Here is a 21635-nt window from a genome sequence, read left to right on the forward strand (position 1 = left end):
TAAATGTTTCTTCTCTTTAAGTTTTTGACCTTATGATATTTTTTATTTATTTTTATTTTTTGCACATTCTGTATGAATGATTGTGTGCACATGTAACAGAGCAAAAAATACAGTAAATAAATAAAAATAAAATAAGGTATATCCACCCAAAATTACAAGTTGAAAATAATAACACACCTTGGCCTGGTAGAGGGGAGATAGGGGATGTAGCTACAGTCTAACTTGGCAACATGCCTAGTCCAAACATACACATCCGTGCTCTTCATATTTATTATTTTATAGCAAGATATTTTTTGATGAGGTACAACTCCATATAAAGCAATAAAATAACTACAATACCATAAAAACAATAAAAAAGAACACTGCGTGTGTGTGAGTGAGTGAGTGAGTGTGCTGCGTGAGTAAGAGTGTCTGTGCATGTACGACTTTTGTAAATGAATGTAAACATTTAAACTAGCTCGTCAAAGTACTGTACTTTGCCATGTGAAGAATTTTCAAATGCTAGGCATGTTTTCACACATTGCGGTTTGGTAGTACAGGTACAGACGTGGTGTGAGCATCATCCACGCGTGTTCTATGTGAACGATCCCATTGAACTTAATTAATTTCTAAACCACAGAGGTACTCACGAGTGAGGAAAAAATAAAATAAAAAATGCGAAGTGGGCCTTATAGCGGAATATGAGAACTGCAGCTAGCTCGCGCGGTTTTAAATATTACTGTAAAGTACTGTACAGCAATTCTTCTTTGCAAAAAATTGGAGTTGCAAATAGCAAGGTATTCCTGTATATCTCTTGAACTAATTGTGATAGCACAATTATTCTTGTAAGAAATTGAAGCTTACGTACTCAGGATTATTGTGACAATCAGATCTTAACAATCCTATCATGATTATTGGTAGTCATTAAAATTATCATAACCTTAGCAATTTAGAGGCATTAGATTTTGATGAAAATTTATTATTTTGATATAGTATACTTATGTACTGTACATCATAACCAGTACTGAAAATGTCCAGGAGATTATAGTGATCACCATAATAATTACCTTAACTGCATATTTGGGCAAAAAATTCAAGTACGTGTTGGAAATAAAGATATGGTAATACAAACAAAAATTATTCCAAGCAAAATAATGTGCACACACACACACACACAGATCACGTATAGGTGTAAATACTACAAATGCATAACTCTGTGGGTAGCACACGTGGTGGGTGTGGCATGGTGATTGTCGAGTGGGCTATGACATGGTCTAGCACACACACACGATTATTAAGGCACAATAAACACCCAATTAAAACCTCATTATTAAGCTGTACACTGAATGAGAAGCAAAGACAGCAATAAATGTGTAGCATAAAAAACACTGGTTAATAATCCAGGTTTACTTCTTGCTGGGCAGAGGGTAAGATTGACACTCCTGTGTGGAGAAGGAGGGAGGTGGCTACTGATTGGCGGAAAAGGCATGTAACTCATCCTCTCATTGTCTGAGCGGCCATTCAACGTGCACTACCATTGGAGCGTCTCAGCAGGAGCATGAGCACACCCCATGCAAGCACCGTGAACTTACGGGATTTTCAACACTACAAACTATTGCTTCATGATCCCTCGGCCTTGGAATCGAGAGGCAATAGGTGTGGGAAGACAATGGGATGACAGAAAAAAAGAGGCCCAGATGGCAATTGCAAAGTTTTGGTCCACACAGCCTCATATCTCCAACAGTACATTTATATTTACACTTCTTACAACACCTGACTCATCTCATCCTATCTTTGAATCTAAACCTCCTCCCCACTGGTTTCTATTGGCTTTGTCAAATATGGCTAGCAAGATATTAATAAAAGTCACAGGCTAGCTTTTAGACTCACAAAACAACTGGCAGTGCATAACATATACCAGAGAACACCAGGCATGGCATAAGCAATGAAGAATATATACATAAAATTCAGTAACAAAGCTGAAGATAAGTTTTCTTAAGCATAATTAAAATGCAAATAAAAAAGTTTTCATCAAATTGCATCAGGCACCTATATCCATACAACATTTCATGTTTGTACTGTATTTAACTGTAAATAGGAAATTTGTGGAAACATATTACAAATGTACAAAACACTTACCTCTTGTTCATTGTTAAGTTTCTTCCAAGGTGACTTGCCCTTAGAAAGGATCCTGCGTAGTGAAGCAGGTGTCATACCCAACCTCGCACGTGGAGTTGCTCCTTTTTTGCTGAGCACTGTGACATTACCAGGTGAACGAGTAGATCTGGTACTAGGTGAACTAGCGGAGCGGACTGAACGCGAGGAGGGTGAATTGGTAGAGCGACTGGAATGAGCACCTTTGACTTGTCGCACTCGGGAGGATACAGGAGATCCACCAGAACATGTTGATTGTGGACTTCCCTAATATGTCATATTAAAGATGAATAATCACTAAACATTGATAATTGCACATTCATCAACAATAATCTCTTGTCAACATACACTAAATCCTCACTGATTTGATTCAGTATTCACTTTGAAATTTTGGTATAATTCTACAATACGTGTATATTTTTTGTTGTGGTAAAATTCTTGAGATTTTGGAATTTGGGAAAAAAACATTGAATCAATACAAAATTCTCAAAATAACCCATGTGACTTCCATTATATAATGGGAGATGCATTGCTATGAAGAAAAGAGGAAAAAATCCACCCATTTTGTATAATTTTCAGCTCTTTAAGGATTTGTGAAAAAATTACGAAAAATTCACTGGTGAATATGAAATGAGTCTAAAATAAGCAAGGTATGATTGTAAATAAAACACTGCAATGTATGACATGCAGTGTGAAAACAGTATGAAACACAAGGCAGTCAGGCACCCACACAGTATCAGTGACAGTACCATGTGACCAAAATAAAAGTACAGTATAGTTTGGATTTACGCGGTTTTTGTTTACGCGTTTGGTCATTTACACGGTACCTTGCCAGAATGAAAATGTTTTAATTACGCGGTAAATTTGGTCATATACGCGGCGAGCGGCTGGAGAGGTCCAGACCGCTGCGCCATTTTTTACCCACGCGGTCCATTCGTGACCATACGCTGGAAGCGGCGCGGTGAGTGGAGCGCATTAGGCCACTCTTACGTTATCGCTGACGTCATATGACGTATCGGACTGTGATTGAGCCACGCATCCTTACCACCGCTAACTGTGATTGGTCTAATGTAACATGACGTGCCCTGCCATCAGAGGGTAGAAGTCGCTGACCTAGCCAGGCCTGTCTCATTGTTCTCAGTCCGAGTATACAGTTCTCTCTTGTGCCCGCTATTCCCCTCACAATGGCTTCCGCGGGACCCCCACCACCCGAGAAAAACCTTGAATTACCTGGACCAAGCCATGATAATGTGAAGGAAATCATTGAGTTGGGGGAGAAAATTAAGCTTGTCCTTGACAACGACCCAGACAAGCATCGGTATGAAGTGTCTAATAACCTTCTGTCGAAGGTTATGGAGCCGTATATCCAGATCTATCTCGACAACATCAATGCTAGTCGTCAACGTAGTATTGAGGACTTCCTCGCCCACAACCCACCACAACCACAGCAGTCCAAGTCAGTGATAGTGATAATGACAGTGAGGATATGGACTTTGAGGGGGCTGTCTGGGAGGCCCTGCAAACCTCTGCGAGTAGTGAAAGTGAAAGTGATTCACATGAGGGCAACTAATCTGCCCTTTGCCTCGGAACCAGTCGTCATCCACGTGTGCCGACCCAGCTTTTTTGCTAACGTAAGTGTTAAAAAACCTAATATTATTGATATTTCTCTTAATTATTAATTATGTGTGCATACCATCATAAAATTAAGATGTTAATTTTACTACAATGTACGTATTGTGTCGGAAAAAGTGGAGTTTGGGGGTCGGCCCAGTCTCTATTTCAATTAATCCCATATGCCCTGTTATTTCATTTAAGTGTTTCTCGTTTTACGCGGGCCTCCACAGGTTCAATTGACCGCGTAAATGCAGACTATACTGTATGTCTAGTACATTATAAAAAAATTTCATGACTGGGGGGTCAGCATCACAGTGCGACTCTTTACTACAAGGTAACTATTAACAGGTAAGTGACCTATTTCTATATTTTGTATAGTCATTCTAATTTGAAATTAAGGTGAGTCTGTAAAGTATACATTATTCTTTGGACAGTGTTATTGTTTTTCTCTTGATAGGCTTCCCAGTATCAAACATCAGAATGCACTTCCCATAAATATCATGAATTTCTCTGTAACAAAAATCCAAATTTGTGTGGTAATCTTGATATGTTGGGATAGTTTGACATTTTGGGTTAATTCATTCAACCCAGAGCCCCAACAATATTGAATAAGTGAGGATTCAGTGTATTTTTTAAATATCAATTGATAAAGAAAAGACCACATTCTGACAAGAACTGAAAGGTATTTATAGGATTAAATCTTAATGTGGACTACTCAGAGGCAGATCCAGGAATATCAAAAGGAGGCCCAAGAAGTTGTAGATGGGGGAATATGCCGAGCGCAGTGCGCCCACCCGGCTGGGGGATTTTTTTTTCGGTGGGTGGGGGCACTGTAAAGCCCACCAGATTTTTTTTTTTAAATCTGACCAATATCATGGGCATTTTGAGGCCATGCACACTTGGTATTACAAGATATTCTGAAGTCAATAGTAAATACTTTTTACTATACAAAAATGCCTGAGTACAATACTGCATTAAAGAAAAAGTATTAGAATTTTCTGGTGAAAAAAAAAAGGGGGGGTCCGGACCCCCAGGACCACTCTGGATCCACCCTTGCTACTCACTACAAGTAATAAGAGATCTACAACAAGATTGTATAATACACAAGAAACAAACACACACAAAGGAAGGAAAGGAGGGAAGGAGGTCCCCCATTAAATTAGTTCTTTACACCAGTACTAGTCAATCTATACAAATACAAATCTTGTGCTAATACCTTCCTCCCTCGGCAAGTGATGCTTGACAATGATAATTCTGAAGCACTGGATTCTCGTCGATTTTCCTTGTCAACTCTGCCCATGCCCTTCCGTCCTGGCGTTGGTGGTCCAGGCCGGGAATATGATGTCTGTTTGAAGTCATACAAGAAAATTAAAGTTAAGAAACAATATACCCTCCATTGTAAATTAAAATTTCCGTAGTGTTAGAATATTTTGTAACCATTTACCTGTACACCAAGTTGACTTCCCTTAAGGTCTCCCTCTCCATCAATTTTTCCACTTCCACAGACAAGTCATGTCTACTTTTCACATTATTTGTTCATTCCTTTGGTACAATCTACTAATATACAACTAGACAATAAAATCACATTACAGCATAGAATCAGACCATCTTTAATGCAATCTACCCCTCTCTTACTTTCAATTGCATTTTTTTTCACTTATATATCATTGATCATACATTCTACATGTTTTAACTACATCTTATACTTTCATGCAACTATCTTATTTTCTGAATTCACAATGTTTTTGTAGTGATTATTTCTTAAACTTATTACTTCTCCTAATTCCTACAATACTATTTGTGTTTACCATTTTCACCTCTCAAATTTGATATTTCCATTCAGAAAAGTTCAAATCAACAGATTCTAAACTTTTCCCACTTACCACGGTGTAATTCTATTTTCAGTACATTTTGTCATGTCTCAGGGTTTGAGGGATGGGCAGCCCAGCACCCTCACCTAGAATCTCCCCATCACTATCTACTTGCACACTTCCAAGATACTGCCACTGTCTACCTTTGTGTGTTCAGGTTCCAGTCACTATCGACCTCCTTATCTCCAAGCTCCAGTCACTATTGACCTCCTTATCTCCAAGTTCCAGTCACTGTCCACCTCCTTATCTCCAAGTTCCAGTCAATGTCAACCTCCTTATCTCCAGGCTCCAGTCTCTATCCACCTCCTTATCTCTAAGCTCCAGTCACTATCCACCTCCTTATCTTTTTATGGACTTTTATAGAAACATTTCTTAAAATTTTTCATAAAACAATCGAGTCCCCATCATTATGTCAAAATATTCTGTTTAAGGATTTTTTATTGAAATAATCTAGTAGCGAATTTATTCGGGATCATTAATGTATCAAATTCATCTTTCGAACACAATTAGAACAGATGCTTTGGATAAAATTTTATCCACTTTTTGCTCGCCATAAATACAGTATTTTCATTTGTGACCGTGGCCTATTGTAATGGGAGAATGATAAAGAGAATCATCCAAAATAGAAAAGCATTTCTTATGGTATACATTATATTGATAAAAACATAGAAGCACATGTTAATAATAAAGTACGGTACTTATTAATTACAGCTACTCCCCAATTTACGACCAACTCGACTTACGACCACCCGGACAAACGACCGCCTCAGTCGTACCAAAATTTTGTCAAATTACGTATTTTCGAGTCCCATCGTCAGTGATTGCACTGTGTGCTGACAAAATTTTCGTTTGTAATTCACTTTAAAATGGCTGGCAAGCTTAAAAGTGAGAGTTTTGTGGTGCTGAGAAGAAAAAGAGACACCCATTTTAGATTTTCTATGTATTATTTAAGCATTTTCGACTTACTATGACCATTTCGACTTACGACCTGGATTTGGGTCCCGAACCCCATCGTATGTCGGGGAGCAGCTGTATTCAATTATCACCGCCTCCTCAGAGGCAGCTGCTGAGTTACTTTCCTGTGTCACCAAAGTGGCAGCCCCCGCTTACATGAACTTTTTCCTGTACTAACTGGATTTTGGTTGTTTTCCAAGTTGGGGATACATATGTTTGGCGCTGGACCCCAGTTCGGTTTGCAAGGGGATCCGACTGCAGTTAAGCCTCCCTAGCAACGGCGCTCCAAGCCAGATGCGTAAAATTCACCAATGACAAGAAAAATTCTGTAGATATGTGATTTTTTCCAGGGATAAGAAAATTTGTCTCGGTACCCAGACACGCTCTGCACCAATTATTCCGGCTAATGGAGAGATTACTTTTCAAAGCTTGGAATGAGTGAAAAGCCTTTAATGAATGAACTACTGCATTGTGGTAGAGATGTCAAGGATGACAGTACATCTACTGTATAATGCAATAAACTTCTGATTATGAGAGGCAAAGCATATGGAAGTGTTAATTGAATAGGCAAAAAAAATTAAAAAAAATTTGTTAACCACACCCCCAATCCTAATAAAATGAGATGATTCAGATGTAACAAGACTTCTAGAATTAACAAGGAAAAGCCAGATTAATTTAAGAAAATGTAAATAAACATACCGGGTATTGCACTTTAACTTATATTCAATGGGACAAAACTTTATTAAAACTTATGTACTGTATTACTGTATGTACTTGAATGTAAATACCCATTCAATTTCCTCATACAGTTCATTTATCAGTAACACATTTCTACACAGTCTTGCACTTTTATACAAATTTCTACCTTTTTATGTATACTGTAGTCTCTTGTCATTTCCCAGACATATTCCAAGAGCTTAACAACCTAATTTCTGGTTCAACCTAATAGAAATAATAATAATAAAATTGATGTATGGATTGATTTTGGCAATGCGGGAGGATGGTGATTAAAGACAAAGGTCACTGGGAGAAGATCCTCTACTTGTAGTCAAGAATGTAATTCTATCAAAATTATCATATAAGAACCATCCTGGCACATCAACATACATATTTTGTATCAAGTTTTGTGAAATTGTGCTGAAATTGATGAAAAAGTTGATTAACAACCTTGTGATTACATACACAAGATAAATATTGACAGATTCTCTATCCCTCAGTTGTGGTTAAAGGAATTTAATGTAAGAAAAGTGTTAACAAACAGGAAAGATATATACTGTACTATGCAACCATCACAGGATTAATGAAATCCCATGGCAAATGATAGAGATGGGCTGAGGAAAACACTGAAACTAAATGGAATGGGGAAAGGCTACTAAAGAAAGTGTGGTATGAAAGGATTGTAGTGTTGCTACCATTGTTTATGTGATGGAGAAGTGAAATACTGATGGTTATTATGCTAAAGAAATCATATTAGAAAAGAACAAATGGATAACTGCAGGTGTGGATGTTTACTACTAGCCATCATAGACAGATGAGTAAGATCTAAAAAGGATAGAAATGATTGAAGGTGATTATAATAATACGGGGTATGGATAATCCCAACAGATGATTAAAATTATGAATGAATAGAAAGGAAGTGAAGGTTGGAATGTTGCTTAGAGTAGCAGAGATATAAGAGCTAATATAAGAAATAAACCCAAAGTTATGTAAAGTAAACATGCTGTATGGAATTTGGAAAAGTGGGTAAATTGGAGAAATCTAAAGCAAATATCATTTAAAGAAGGCAAAAGTTGCAAAAAGAGTGCAGTAACCCAGAGAGATGCTTGGAAGGACTTGAGCTTGAGAAAATCCAGTGTTTAATGCACCTAGAAAATATTTTTCATGAGGATAAAGGAGTGGGTACTGAAGTAAAAACAAAACACATACAGAGGCACTGTAAATTGTGTGATGAAACTTAAAAAAATGCAAGTTTAGAAGTGTGGCAGTCTACTAAAAGACAAGATTTAGCTTACTCCAGTTAATGGAAAAGATCTATGGAATGTAGTATACTAAACAGACAGGAAAAAGGTAACTAAAGGCAATGTATACTTTAAGAATTATTTAAGGAGTGGAAGGAGTATCATGACATGAATCTCCCATGGCAATGTTTTCACAAAAGGCTTATGATAAATAGGTTACTGCCTGCTACCTATGACAAATTACCTTATAAGTTATTCTTAACTATTATTTCCCTGTTGTTAACTCGTGCAACATTTCAAAATATTTAAATTCATGTATTATTAAGACCTTTTCTCCCTTCATTGTAATTTCAACCTCATTATGGCAAATGTATTCCATCCTCTTCTTGCCTCAAGTCCTATTACAGTACACTCTTAACTCGTGTTTCTTATTTTAAAACCTTTATACAGTGATCCCTCGGTTAACGAGATTTCGGTTAACGATTTACCTTCCATAAGATTCTTAACTTCGGTTAATGAGTTTTTTACGAGCCGACTTCAACATGTTTTCGCTTGCATTTAGCGGTCCACCAGCTGCAGTATTAGTCTGCCAATACAGTAATCGGTTTTAGGGCTTAAATTCCTTACTATTTTAGTAAATATCAAGAAGTTTATACTATTCAATAATTTTAAAAGTTTAATATTAACTTTTTTAGTCATTTTAACAATTATTGAACATAATTGAAGGTAAGGAAACTAGTTTCTGGCATGCCATCCAGCCTGTTGACACACCAGACAGGCGTTAGTCTCTCTTTGTTTTCAGTGGAGGTAACATCTTGCTTGAGACTCTCCAATTAAATGCTTTTTTTCTGTGTTTCCATGCAAATTATTGGTCATTTTGAAATTTATTTTACATATTGACAATATATAATGCAGTGCAGTGTTGATTTAAAGAAAACAATCTTGAATTACACCAAGAGAACTAAAATTTTATGGGTGAAATGGTGCCATGGGGTGAACTTCTCTTCCACCCCAATGCCTTCTCTTCTACCTTCTCCTCCACCCCCATTCTAATTCCCAGCATCATCATCATCATCATTCAGGAGCCTTCTACATACACACCTCAAAGTAAGTGTACTTTTCTACCTTTTTTGTTGAATTTAGGCAATTTTCGGTGAGCTGGAACCAATTACCCAAAAACCCAATGAAACAATGGTTTCGGTTAACGAGCAACCTGCTGGAACGGATTGTGCTCGTTAACCGAGGGACCACTGTATATCTGAACATATTTTCCTACCTTCCCTCCCCTTAATTATCTCTTGGGCAACTTGTTTTTCTTTTCTATTATACCTTCATTCCTCACTATTGTCTCTCTTCTACATGTGTGCACCTACTAAAGTTGCCCAGTATTATCTTTTAAATTCCTATTCATTGCCAAAAAAAATAAAAACAAATAAAAAATAAAAAAATAAAAAAATAAATCACCGACCTGTACAATATACTGTATGTCATCTATTTACAATCTTCTTCCCATAAATTCCATCTCCTATCTAGGATCCACCTATGAATTATACACTAATTTTATTGTACAATACCAATCTTTCACTACTCATTCTATGTCCATACCTCCTGAGCAAACCCTGGTCAACCCTATATCCAACAATTCTATCATTTGTACATGTCCACTTGATCTCAAGTTCTTTTTCTCTTCATTTCACGTAGTGCTCACTGGATATAACATCCACTGCTTTTAGTTTTCATCATTGTCTTCCAACTAAAGGACATATTTTACATTTTTGCAGTACAGTAATGTCAACTCAGTGATTCTTCTATACCTCCCTAACTTTGCCTCCTTTAACACAGTTCTCTCTCTCCCTCCATATATTTTATAGTGCACCTATTATATTTCCTTCTCTTCTCTACTCTGTTTCAATTCACCAATCATTGTTCCATTTACTGACACATCCACTCCAAGATACTGTAATCTGACACATTCCACATCTTCCATTTAAACTACTATTATCACATTACTATTCTTCACTCATTTATCAATACAGATATTTGCAAAACTCTTCTGAATTGCCCAACAGAACAGTGTCATCTGAAAAGAAGTGCTCAGTCATTTCTCAGTCTCACCCTGTATCACTTTTTACTGAATTAGCTTCTCTCCATTATCCATGCTCTCATCTCTTTTACTACTACATTCAACAAAACACTGAAAAACTCTGGTGTCATTACATTATGCCCTCTTAATAGCTACAACCCCAAAACATTTAGTATGTTCATCAAAAGTATCAACTATATTACAGAAAAAAATTAAACTTATGTTAGTACAGTACAGTAAAAAAAAGTTTTAGAAAAATACTTTTAAATGGCAATGCAAGTCACCATCCAAAATTTAAGTCATGTAAATAATCTATAATACAATACTGTAATTACAAAGAGAGTAAAACCAATTCAAATATTTTTTTTTTACAAAGGACAATATCACATCAAGCTGATGTGGAAAAAAAAAGAGAAACAGACAGAGAGAGAGAGAGAGAGAGAGAAAAAGCACTAACACTCATTGAATCATGCATATCTTATACTAATTTACAGTCAAATTATAATGGCATAAAATTTTTTACATCTTACAGATAATCTTTTAGTCCTCTTTCCCCCTGAAGAATCGAAAGAAGCCTCTGATTGTATGGAATCAGATAAAGACTTTCGTTTGCGAAGGTTGAAAGCTGGAGAATCCAGACCTAGATTTTCTGTTGCCTGTGTTAGGGTCATCAACTGCCTGTCGTTTACTGCATGCCCTTCCTGAGGAGAGGGGAAAAAGGCTCTATTTTCTTGTGAAAATTATCAATATTATTAAGGGAAGCAAAACTAAAAATTAAGAGGGCAGGATAACATTAGTTTGTACAGTTAAGCAACAATTTCAAAAACAGATATTTAACAACATTAAACAATAAAGTATTAAGGTATTGATATTTATTCCCCATTTTACAAGCAACATGTTAATTTACAATTTAATAGAGAACTTTCTTCAATGTAACCATTGGACTCATCTCTCTATAAGGATAAGGGTAATCCATTCATAATTCTTTCCGAAGCACTGCATATTCTCTTGTAATCATACCTCAGCTACACATTCAAAAATTACTCTCCAACTGTTCCCATTATTTCTTATTCATTCATCCATTTAAATCTTTTGGCTACATTTTCTTGCCTCAGATCAATGGTTTTATAACCCTCTTCACACCTCCTTTATTTTCAAGCTTCCACTCATTACTGCTAAATAACAAAAAATATTCCAGACACACCTCCTTAGTGAATCTACATTAAAGTTTCTGTCCACCAACATTTATCTGTTCCATTGTACTTTATGAAATTCTGTTTGAATCATGAATACCCTATCAAGCCTCTCTCAGCACACACTTTCATCAGTCATTATTTCCATTCACCCCTAGCATTCCATATTTCCTCTCACTCCACTCAATTTCCCTTTCACCAACCCTCACATCAATATTCTCCATCACTATCACCTCTACTATCACACTGTCTCTCAGATCTTACCAAATCCTCTCTCCTTTCCTCCTCCTGTTCTTATTCCCTGGTGTATGTGTAATGACAATAACCCATTTCTGATATCCCACTTTTAGCTTAATCCATATTCTGCGACTAACCTCTTTACATTCCTCCAAGGAATGCTACATTTCATCATTGGTGAGAACCACAACACCTATACCTTTTCAGATATTCCTGAATTTGTTTCCTTCACTTATCCCAGCTCATCTCTCTTGTTTCACACACAACTAAAATAACCAAGTTCTGTTAATCACACGTTTCAGTCACTCTTTCCTCGTTATTAATAATAAATCATGCTTATTCCAACACCTTGGCTTCTTATCTCTTGTTTCTTCTTTTTGATTCGTAAATAAAAGACAGTGGGTTTATCAGCCTAATATCCTAAGACTAAGGAGGGGATATGTCAAGCCCCAAGAAAGTGACTTGCTTCTTTTCCAATTCTGCTCCCATTTTTCAATTAGATCCACTAAGTACTGCACTCGATTCTCTCATCCAACAAACCCTTGTAATTTATTTAGAAATGAATTATCTTTTAGTCATTTTCACTGAAAAAACTTTAAGTGATAGAAATCTTTTCATGATGATTTGTCTTTTTCTGCTGAATTATGTAGAATTTGCCCAAATTAGTATGAATCAGGCCTGTCCAACAACTTTACACTGGGATCAGATCTAGCCTTGATACAATTCTCTTGAACCCTAAGACAGATAAATAATTTATTGAGGTACTACAAGTGCACCCTAAAAAATTTCCATTCATGGAGTCCCTAGCTATCATAATAAATTATCTTAGGCACATGATTTAATTCAAAATACATAACTTCAACTGGAAACATGTCAATATAAAACCAACTTCATACAGTAGCAATTTTGCAGACAAATATAGAGCTACAACACAAGATGAGAGATATGTGAATTTGAAAAGAAAATAGATGACTACTTATGAAGGCACGAACAAAACTACAGTACATGTTACTGTCAAATCACGAACTAAAATCTCAATGGGAACTAATATGATGCAATCGAAAAAGAAAAACTAATGAGTTCCACTAAAAATAGTACATTCCAAGAGAGCTAACTAAGAAGAATTTGTGGAAATGGGAAATATATAAAAGACTTAAAAGTATTCCCACATAATGTACAGTACTACTTACCCTTAGTTTGTCATCTGCAAAGCCCTCCAATGGTATAGACTGCATTTCTGCCGGGTATGCTGATCGCATATGTGGAGGATAAAGAGAATTTCGCCTTTGAAGTTCAGATACTCTCTTCCATTGTGCTTCATCCATTGGGTTGCACTTCCCAAGCTATTCAAAACATTACAGAAAATTAATATATATATATATTTATATATATATATATATATATATATATATATATATATATATATATATATATATATATATATATATATATATATATATATATATATATATATATATATATATATATATATATATATATATATATATATATATATATATATATATATATATATATATATATATATATATATATATATATATATATCTAGACCTCACTTACTTAGACCCAAATCCAGTCCCATATATAGATAAATTTTTTTTTTTTAAATAAATAATCTACAATGAAATACAGTAAAGTAAAAGTAATGAATAATGAGGAATGGATACAGTACAGTGAAAGTAATAAATATAAGGAATGGTTACAGTGTGACTGAGCACTTACTTTTAATGTAGCATGGAATGCACATGGGGCCCATAATTTTCTAATTTATACATTAAAACGTTTCAGTATAGAAAATGGTCATTTAAAGAAAAAATTTTTTTTTTTTTTATCAAAAATCCAGAGTTTTAAGTCAAGTTCATATATATATATATATATATATATATATATATATATATATATATATATATATATAGATAGATAGATAGCAGATAGATAGATAGATAGATAGATATATAGATAGATAGATAGATATATATATATATATAGATATATATATATATATATATATATATATATATATATATATATATATATATATATATATATATATATATATATATATATATGCAAGTAAATCACTGTAGGTGTTGGATCTAGTATATATGATAACTACAAGAGAAGGAAAACACGAAGTTCCGCAGCTTTTGTAATTCATTCTAGGTGAGTACAGACTAGAGAGAGAAATAAATCAAGGTGTATATATACAGAGGAGGTGAGACCAGGTCTACAATGGTCAGGTATTAGGTAATGACCTTAATAATCTTTTAAATAGCACACAACAGTTGGTGGTCAGGTCAGATGTCAGGTGACCGCCTTCTCACCTGGTCACAAATCTTCTTAATTACAAAACTGTCCAGCTTGTACATGCCGTACTCAAATTCATGTTGAATGCTTGGTATGTTTAATAAGACTAGATTCTATGATGTTCCTACTATCAATTGAATTACATGGTAATATTGAGAGGCATTATCCCAGTCAATGCAGTGCTTGTTATCCCTCAAATGAACAAACAGAGCATTGATTCCTGGCCTGTCCTAACACTGTATTTGTGTTGTTTAATTCTAGTTGCAAGATCTTTACCTGTCTGGCTCTAAGTAAAATATATTACATTCCTTGCAAGGAACTTTATAAATGCAACCAATTGTGTTGTTGGGGAGTTCTTGATTAACATTTGTTTAACAGTGCATGAGTTTTAAATGCCACATTGACGTTCCAGGTTTTTAGTTGTGAAGGAATGTGAGAAATTTTTGTGAATGGTAATATTAAGATATTCTTATGGTCATGGGTGGGTGGGATCAGTTCTATAAAAAGTTTTCTTAGTAATGTTTAGGCATTTGTCTATGAAAGTTCTAGGGTATTTAAGGTTTGAGTAATATTATATATATATTTGTATTCCTACAGTAAGGATAATATATAGTATGAAGTCAACATTCACTCACTAATATTTTCTTCCTCACAGCTAATGCTAATCACAAGTAACCATGTAACCAAGGTTGAGTGGACATAAATCAATGGAAATAAAGTGTTCAGCACATGTGAACTTCCAATCAATGAATTACACCTTTCATGAGGACTGTTAGCAATTACTGCAAGTGGTAAGGACCGACAATATTAGCAGACAGTGGACTCTTAAAAACAGTATCATCCCAAAATGAAATACTGTACTGTATGCCAATATTCATAATACTACTGTATTTAGAAGCTGAAAGAATGGCAGAGGTACGAGTCTCTCTCTTCTGGCCCAGGCACTGCCCATTTACACTCACTACCAATGAGACTGTGAATCTAACATACAGTACAATAACAATAATGATGATGATGATGATGATGATGATGATGATGATAATAAGCTGGCCACACACAGAGAAAGCAGCAATGGTATAGACACTCCTGTTGCACATTTGCAGTTCTGTGTACAGTATTCTGATTCCCAGGATGGTGGGCAAGATTTAATAAATCAACTTAAAAATTTCTCATTTCCTTGGGATAATAGTAATAATAATACACAAAAAAGTTGAGAAAAACAGTGTTAATAGTAAAATCAACATTGGAGCACCAAAGTATTGTCTACATATTGATTCTCCATTGCAATGATTCAATTGTCTCATCAAATGGTCCAACCTAACATAAAATTCTTTAGCATGTAAAGTAATCTTCATTTTATGTTTCGTCATTCACAGTGTACTCCTCTGGAATATGAAAAAGTACCTTAATTAATGAACACTTGATTTTGTTTTTGGTTGAACAACCACCACCACTAGGCTTGTCTTTTCAGTTACAGCTGAAGCTGTCACATATGACCTTACTTATTAATCTCTGCTTTCTTTACAAATTTTTTCTCCTAATTGTTAGAATTACACTAATATCTCCGTTAGCCGGAACAATTGATGCGGAGCACTTCCAGGAATGAGAGATTTCCAGGTAACGACATGACTCCCTCACAGCCAGAAAAAAGTCCCTCATCCCCAGAATTTTCCGGGCAACGGAAAATTTTTTCTCAAAGTTCCAGAAATTGCCTATTACATCATCTCTCGAACCTAGAAAAATATCCCCAACCTCGGAATTTTTTTCTGAATTTCTGGAAAATGCGCCTGATTTTCATCTCAAACCTGGAAAAAACTCCCCCGTCCCCGAAATTTTCCGGGCATCGGGAAAATTTTCTCGTAATTTTCCGGAAAATTATTCCCAAAGCCGGAATATTTTTGCAAAATCCAACTTTGGGAACGATTTTCCAAGAAAATTTCAATTCGGGCTATCAGAGAGTTTCAGGTTTGAGGGATTCTGACTAATGGAAATATTAATGTACAGGTACTCCTCGACTTGCGACCACCCGGACATACGACCGCCGCAGTCATAAAAAATATTTTTCAAATTACGTATTTTCGAGTCCCGACGTTAGTGATCGCGCTGTGTACTGACAAAATTTTTGTTTGTAATTCCATTTAAAATGGCTGGCAAGCGTAAAAGTGAGAGTTCTCGTGGTGCTGAGAAGAAAAATAGACACCCATTTTAGATTTTCTATATAATATTTTCGCATTTTCGACTTACGATCAATTCGACTTACAACCTGGTCGTCGGTCCCTAACCCCGTCGTAAGTTGAGGACTGACTGTATATCCTAATATCTGAGAAGGTGAATACCAAATTCAGTTTGTGATTGAGGTAAGTTTCCTTTTCCTCAAAACACTTCAATCACTGTCCTCAATTCAGGATTTTCATTTGGAGAAATTAATAAAAACAGACTAATTTCTCAACTACAGTACTGTATCTATTAGTTATTGCACAATATTCAGTTTCCAAAAAAGGGAATTAATGTTTTTTAATCATTACATTATGGACCCCATCCTTTTCTGATATCTTCTGGAGTATTCTGCCAGAGGCCTCCCACAATTTCTTCAGGGTAAGTACAGTATACTTGATACAGTGGTCCCTCGGTTAACGAGTTACCTTCCATAAGATTCTTAACTTCGGTTAACGAGCAATCCCTCGATTAATGAGTTTCTTACGAGCCGACCTCAACATGTTTTCGCTTGCATTTGGCGGTCCACCAGCTGTAGTATTAGACCGCCAATACAGTAATCGGTTCTAGGGCTTATATTCCTTACCATTTTAGTAAATATCAAGAAGTTTATACAATTCAATAATTTTAAAAGTTTAATTTTAATTTTTTTTTAGTAATTTTAACAATTATTGAACATAAGTGAAGGTAAGGAAACTAGTTTTATGCGTGCCATCCAGCCTGCCAACACACCAAACAGGCGTCAGTCTCTCTGTCTTTTCAGTGGAGGTAACATCTTGCTTGAGACTCTCTTCAACTAAATGCTTTTTTTGTGTTCCCAAGCAAATTATTGGTCATTTTGAAATTTATTTTACATATTGACAATATATAATGCAGTGCAGTGCTGATTTAAAGAAAATAATCTTGAATTACACCAAGAGAACTAAAATTTTATGGGTGAAATGGCACCATGGGGTGACTTCTCTTCCACTCCAATGCCTTCTCTTCTCCCTTCTCCCATCATCATCATCATCATCATCATCCAGGAGCCTTCTACATACACACCTCAAAGTAAGTGCACTTTTCTACCTTTTTTGTTGAATTTAGGCAATTTTCGGTGAGCTGGAACCAATTACCCAAAAACCCATTGAAACAATGGTTTCGGTTAATGAGCAACCTTCTAGAATGGATTGTGCTCGTTAACCGAGGGACCACTGAATGTCAGTTGCACATGTTTTTAAAAGGGTTAGAAAGTACTTATGAGAGTCCTAAAGACAGCTCAGATATAGTGAAATAAATATTCAGATAAAAAATATTATGCTATATGTCAAGTCCAAAAAGGCCATTTCTCTCAAAAACTGACCAAGCAACATGGAGATACAGCAATCCCCCCGTTAGCCAGACTCTCCGGTTCCCGGAACTCTCTAATAGCCGGAATGAATTTTGAGCCTTCCTGGAAAACTCTCTATTTTGAGCAAGGGAACAAGTTGTCGAGGATGAAATCATGTGCACTTTCTGAAAAAATTCTGATACAATCTCTCCATTCTGGGCAATGGAACAAATTTTCTGTGAGTTCCGAGGGATTGCACCATGTGCCGACACATTCCCATGTGCTGGGTGTGTGGTGCTTGAGTAACTTAGGCTGTAGACTTGTGCACTTAGTTCATATACTGTAGCCATTGTACAGAGTTGTTCCCTTACTCGATGCTGTTTTTGCATACAATTTGTGAGGTACATTATTGTACCAGACACAATCAGCCAAGAATACAGTGTTAAAGCAATGTTAAGACATAAAAAGTGATTACAGTTATGTGCACTGTACATTCAGTAAGTGAGAAAGCACTGTACATTCAATAAGTGAGAAAGCACTGTACATTCAATAAGTGAGAAAGCACTGTACATAGCAGCATGCATAGTGTATGCCTACTGCAGGCTAGTGGGTAGAGGTGTATGTATAGTATATAGTCCTTCATGGAAGGAGAGGAGAATGACTGTTAGTAACACTGGTTGTTTTCACTGCTAATTTCATTGACTGCACCGTACACTATTTATATTTCTTCGACACTCAATTTTAGCATTCCTCAGCGACCACCTCTACCACCTCCTCAGAGGCAGCTCATGAGTCTACCCCCCCCCACCACTTTAAACAAACTTTCCTCCATACTAACCACATTTTGGTTGTGTTTTTCTGGGATGGGGATATAGGTGTTCACTGTTGGTTTGTAAGGGAATCCGGATTAAGCAAGTCAGGGTTAGAGGGAGTTTACTATATGATCAAATCCCACACATGAAATGACCAAAGGAAATTGGTTATTGATAATGAGGAAATCAAGGACACTTGGAGAAAATACCATGATCAATTACTGAATGAGGAGTATGAATGGGATAGGGGCAGCCTAGGGGTGGTAGAAAAAGTACAGGGACCCTGCCCAAGGATTGAAAGTGAATGGTTGGAGAGAGCAATTGACAAAATTATGAATGGAAGGACAGCTGGAAGCTCTGGGATAGTTGCAGAAATGCTGAAAGCATCAAGCGATGTAGGTGTGTCAATGATGATTGAATTGACTACTGCAATAATGATGGAATGTACAGTAATGTTCCAGATAACTGGAGGAAAAGTGATTGTGAATAATTGTAAAACTGGAATTATAGGGGCCTGAAGCTGCTAGACCAGGTAATGAAAGATATAGAAAGAGCGACTGAAAAATTGAAAAGTGAGAGTAACATAAACGAAATACAGTATGTGTTTATGCCAGGCAGGGGGACTACAGAGGCAATATTTAAAGCCAGGCAGCTACAATAGAAATATCTGTATTTGTAGACTTATATGAGACATTTTACAGAGTTCCATGTGAAGTTGTAAAATGGGCAACGAGAAAACTCCGAGTCGAGAAGTGTCATGAGGGCTCAAAAACCTCTGTGAAAGTAAATGGGGAGGAAAGCAAGTAATTCGAAGTAAAAGTCCACCAGGGGCCTGTCTTGAGCCCCTTCTATTTATCATGGTATTGGACACAATATCACAATACTTTAAGATTGGCCTGCCCTAGAAGTTGTTATATGCTGAGAGCAAATAGTATTGAAGAGGCAGTGGAGAAATTTAAGAAATGGAAGGATGGAATAGAGGCAGAGGGCTTGAGTGCAAATGTGGCAAAAACAAAAGTATTGATTAGTGGTGTGGGGGAGGAACTCATGGTGGAAAGTGGAAAATGGCCAAGTGCTGTCTGCAAGAAAAATGTTGGTAGTACTCACTAATGTGCAATAAGTGTGGAAGGTGGGTACACAAGAAGTTCAGTGGAGTAGATGGTAGACTTCAGGAAGTTGCTGACTTTAAGTGTTCTGTATGTGAATGTAATCATCTGCCCACAACAGAGCTGGAGAAACTGAACAATGGGGATATGTCCTAGGACTGCATCAATGAATTCTGTTACCTGGATGACATGATCATTACCGGTGGGGGTGCTGAAGCCTGCTTAGCTGCAAGAGTCAGAAATAGCTGGAGGAAGTTAAGAGAGTTGCTGCCTTTATCGAAGGCAAGAGGACCCTCTCTCTGAGTGAAAAGAAGAATGTATGCTACTGGTGTGAGAAGTGTGATGTTGTATGGCAGTGAAATATGGGCAGCTACAGAGGATGACATAAGGTGACTTGAGTGAGCAGAATGAGAATGGTAAGGCCCTGTTCAGAGCTAAGAGGGTGACGGGTACCAGTAGTGAGAGTATTGACAAAGTCCTGTGTAGAGGCAGATTGAGATGGTTTGGGCATGTGGATAGAATGAATGAGACCAATTGGGTCAAGAGGTGCATGAGCCTAAAAGTGGAGGGGAGGAGAGCCAGGGTTTGGCCAAGAATGACAAAGGGAAAGTTTGTAAGAAATAATGTTAGAGTTAGGAACCTGACAAGATAGACTGCAAGAGACAGTGCAGCATGGAGAGTTGCCATCAGGTAACTGCAGCTAACCCATGCAAGTGCGGAAAATGGCCATAAAATGATGATGATGATGATAACACCAACTGGTAAGCATGAGGCACTAATGAATTTTGGCAAAATTATAAAACATAATACAGTAATAGAATATATAAAATTTTACCTGCATATCAAGGAGGTATTTGTTGCTGAACATCATCTCTTCATCTTCACAGTTAAAGAGCATATCTCTTGGTACAGAGCGTCCAAATGATTTGCCTGAAATGCTAGTCTCTGGCTGTTGTAAAACTTTCTTCTCAGTTGCAGCTGCATTTTGACGTGCTTGATTTTCACACCTCTGTTTATTTTCTGCACCTGAGGTTCGAGTGCATGGTTTCCTTGTCACCTGTTTTGATCCCACACATTAGTACTCTAAAGATAGTACTAAAAAATTGCATTTGCAGGTCATAATGCTTAATAGGTTAATTAAACAAATTATAAAAATTATAACCACTGTGCAATGTGAAAAGTAATTAGCATAAACAGTGTAGTTAAAATAGGATTAAATTCTTGTAATTCAGTTATACTACAGGTACCGGACCAACTATCCAACAAACTTGGGACATGTGTTATGGAAAGTTCTATTATTACTTATTATGGTTACTTTACACGAAATAAGATGCTCTTCACACTATTCATATGTCAATTTCAGATACACTACTGGGTAGTTAGGTAGTAGTAGACTGTCACAAACCACTTATAAAAATCCTGGTGAGAGAGAATGGGGAGAATCACCCTTCATGACAAACAAATTAACACATTCGGGATGCACTGTTGTTAGAGCGGAAAAAAAAATTTACTTTCCATTAGCAAGTAACTTCCTGCTATCCTTTTAGATGCGTTTATAGATAATGATAACAAATTGGGGTAAATAACCACAAAAAGTAGAGGCAATTACATACAGATGTCTGCTGTTTAAAAGTGAGGTGTGCACCACTGTGGCATTACCAATAGGAAAGCAATGTGGCCAGCCAAACCCCCCAGTCATAAAACTAACCAAGTTTAAAAAACAAAAGTTTTTCTGCTAAATCCGGTTTCCTGGAAGATAGATAAATGGTCTAGTACCTGTACTCAACAGCTATTTTACATGATGTTGACAAATCCAGTTGGTC

General features: G+C 36.4%; 1 protein-coding gene across 2 annotated transcripts in view; it reads right to left on the reverse strand.

Moving 5' to 3' along the window:
- LOC121878126 (thyroid receptor-interacting protein 11-like) overlaps positions 1-21635 on the reverse strand; it is an 89404-nt gene that overhangs the window by 11632 nt on the left and 56137 nt on the right. For both annotated transcript variants that reach the window (XM_042384128.1, XM_042384127.1), the window contains exons 24-28: positions 20648-20869; positions 13234-13386; positions 11144-11314; positions 4964-5092; positions 2119-2400 (exon numbers count right to left, since the gene is read on the reverse strand). In XM_042384128.1, the coding sequence (XP_042240062.1) occupies positions 2119-2400; positions 4964-5092; positions 11144-11314; positions 13234-13386; positions 20648-20869 (957 nt within the window). The remainder of the gene's footprint in view (positions 1-2118; positions 2401-4963; positions 5093-11143; positions 11315-13233; positions 13387-20647; positions 20870-21635) is intronic.

The sequence above is a fragment of the Homarus americanus genome, unplaced genomic scaffold (assembly GCF_018991925.1).
Source record: "Homarus americanus isolate GMGI-L3 unplaced genomic scaffold, GMGI_Hamer_2.0 scaffold45562, whole genome shotgun sequence".
Lineage (NCBI taxonomy): Eukaryota > Metazoa > Arthropoda > Malacostraca > Decapoda > Nephropidae > Homarus > Homarus americanus.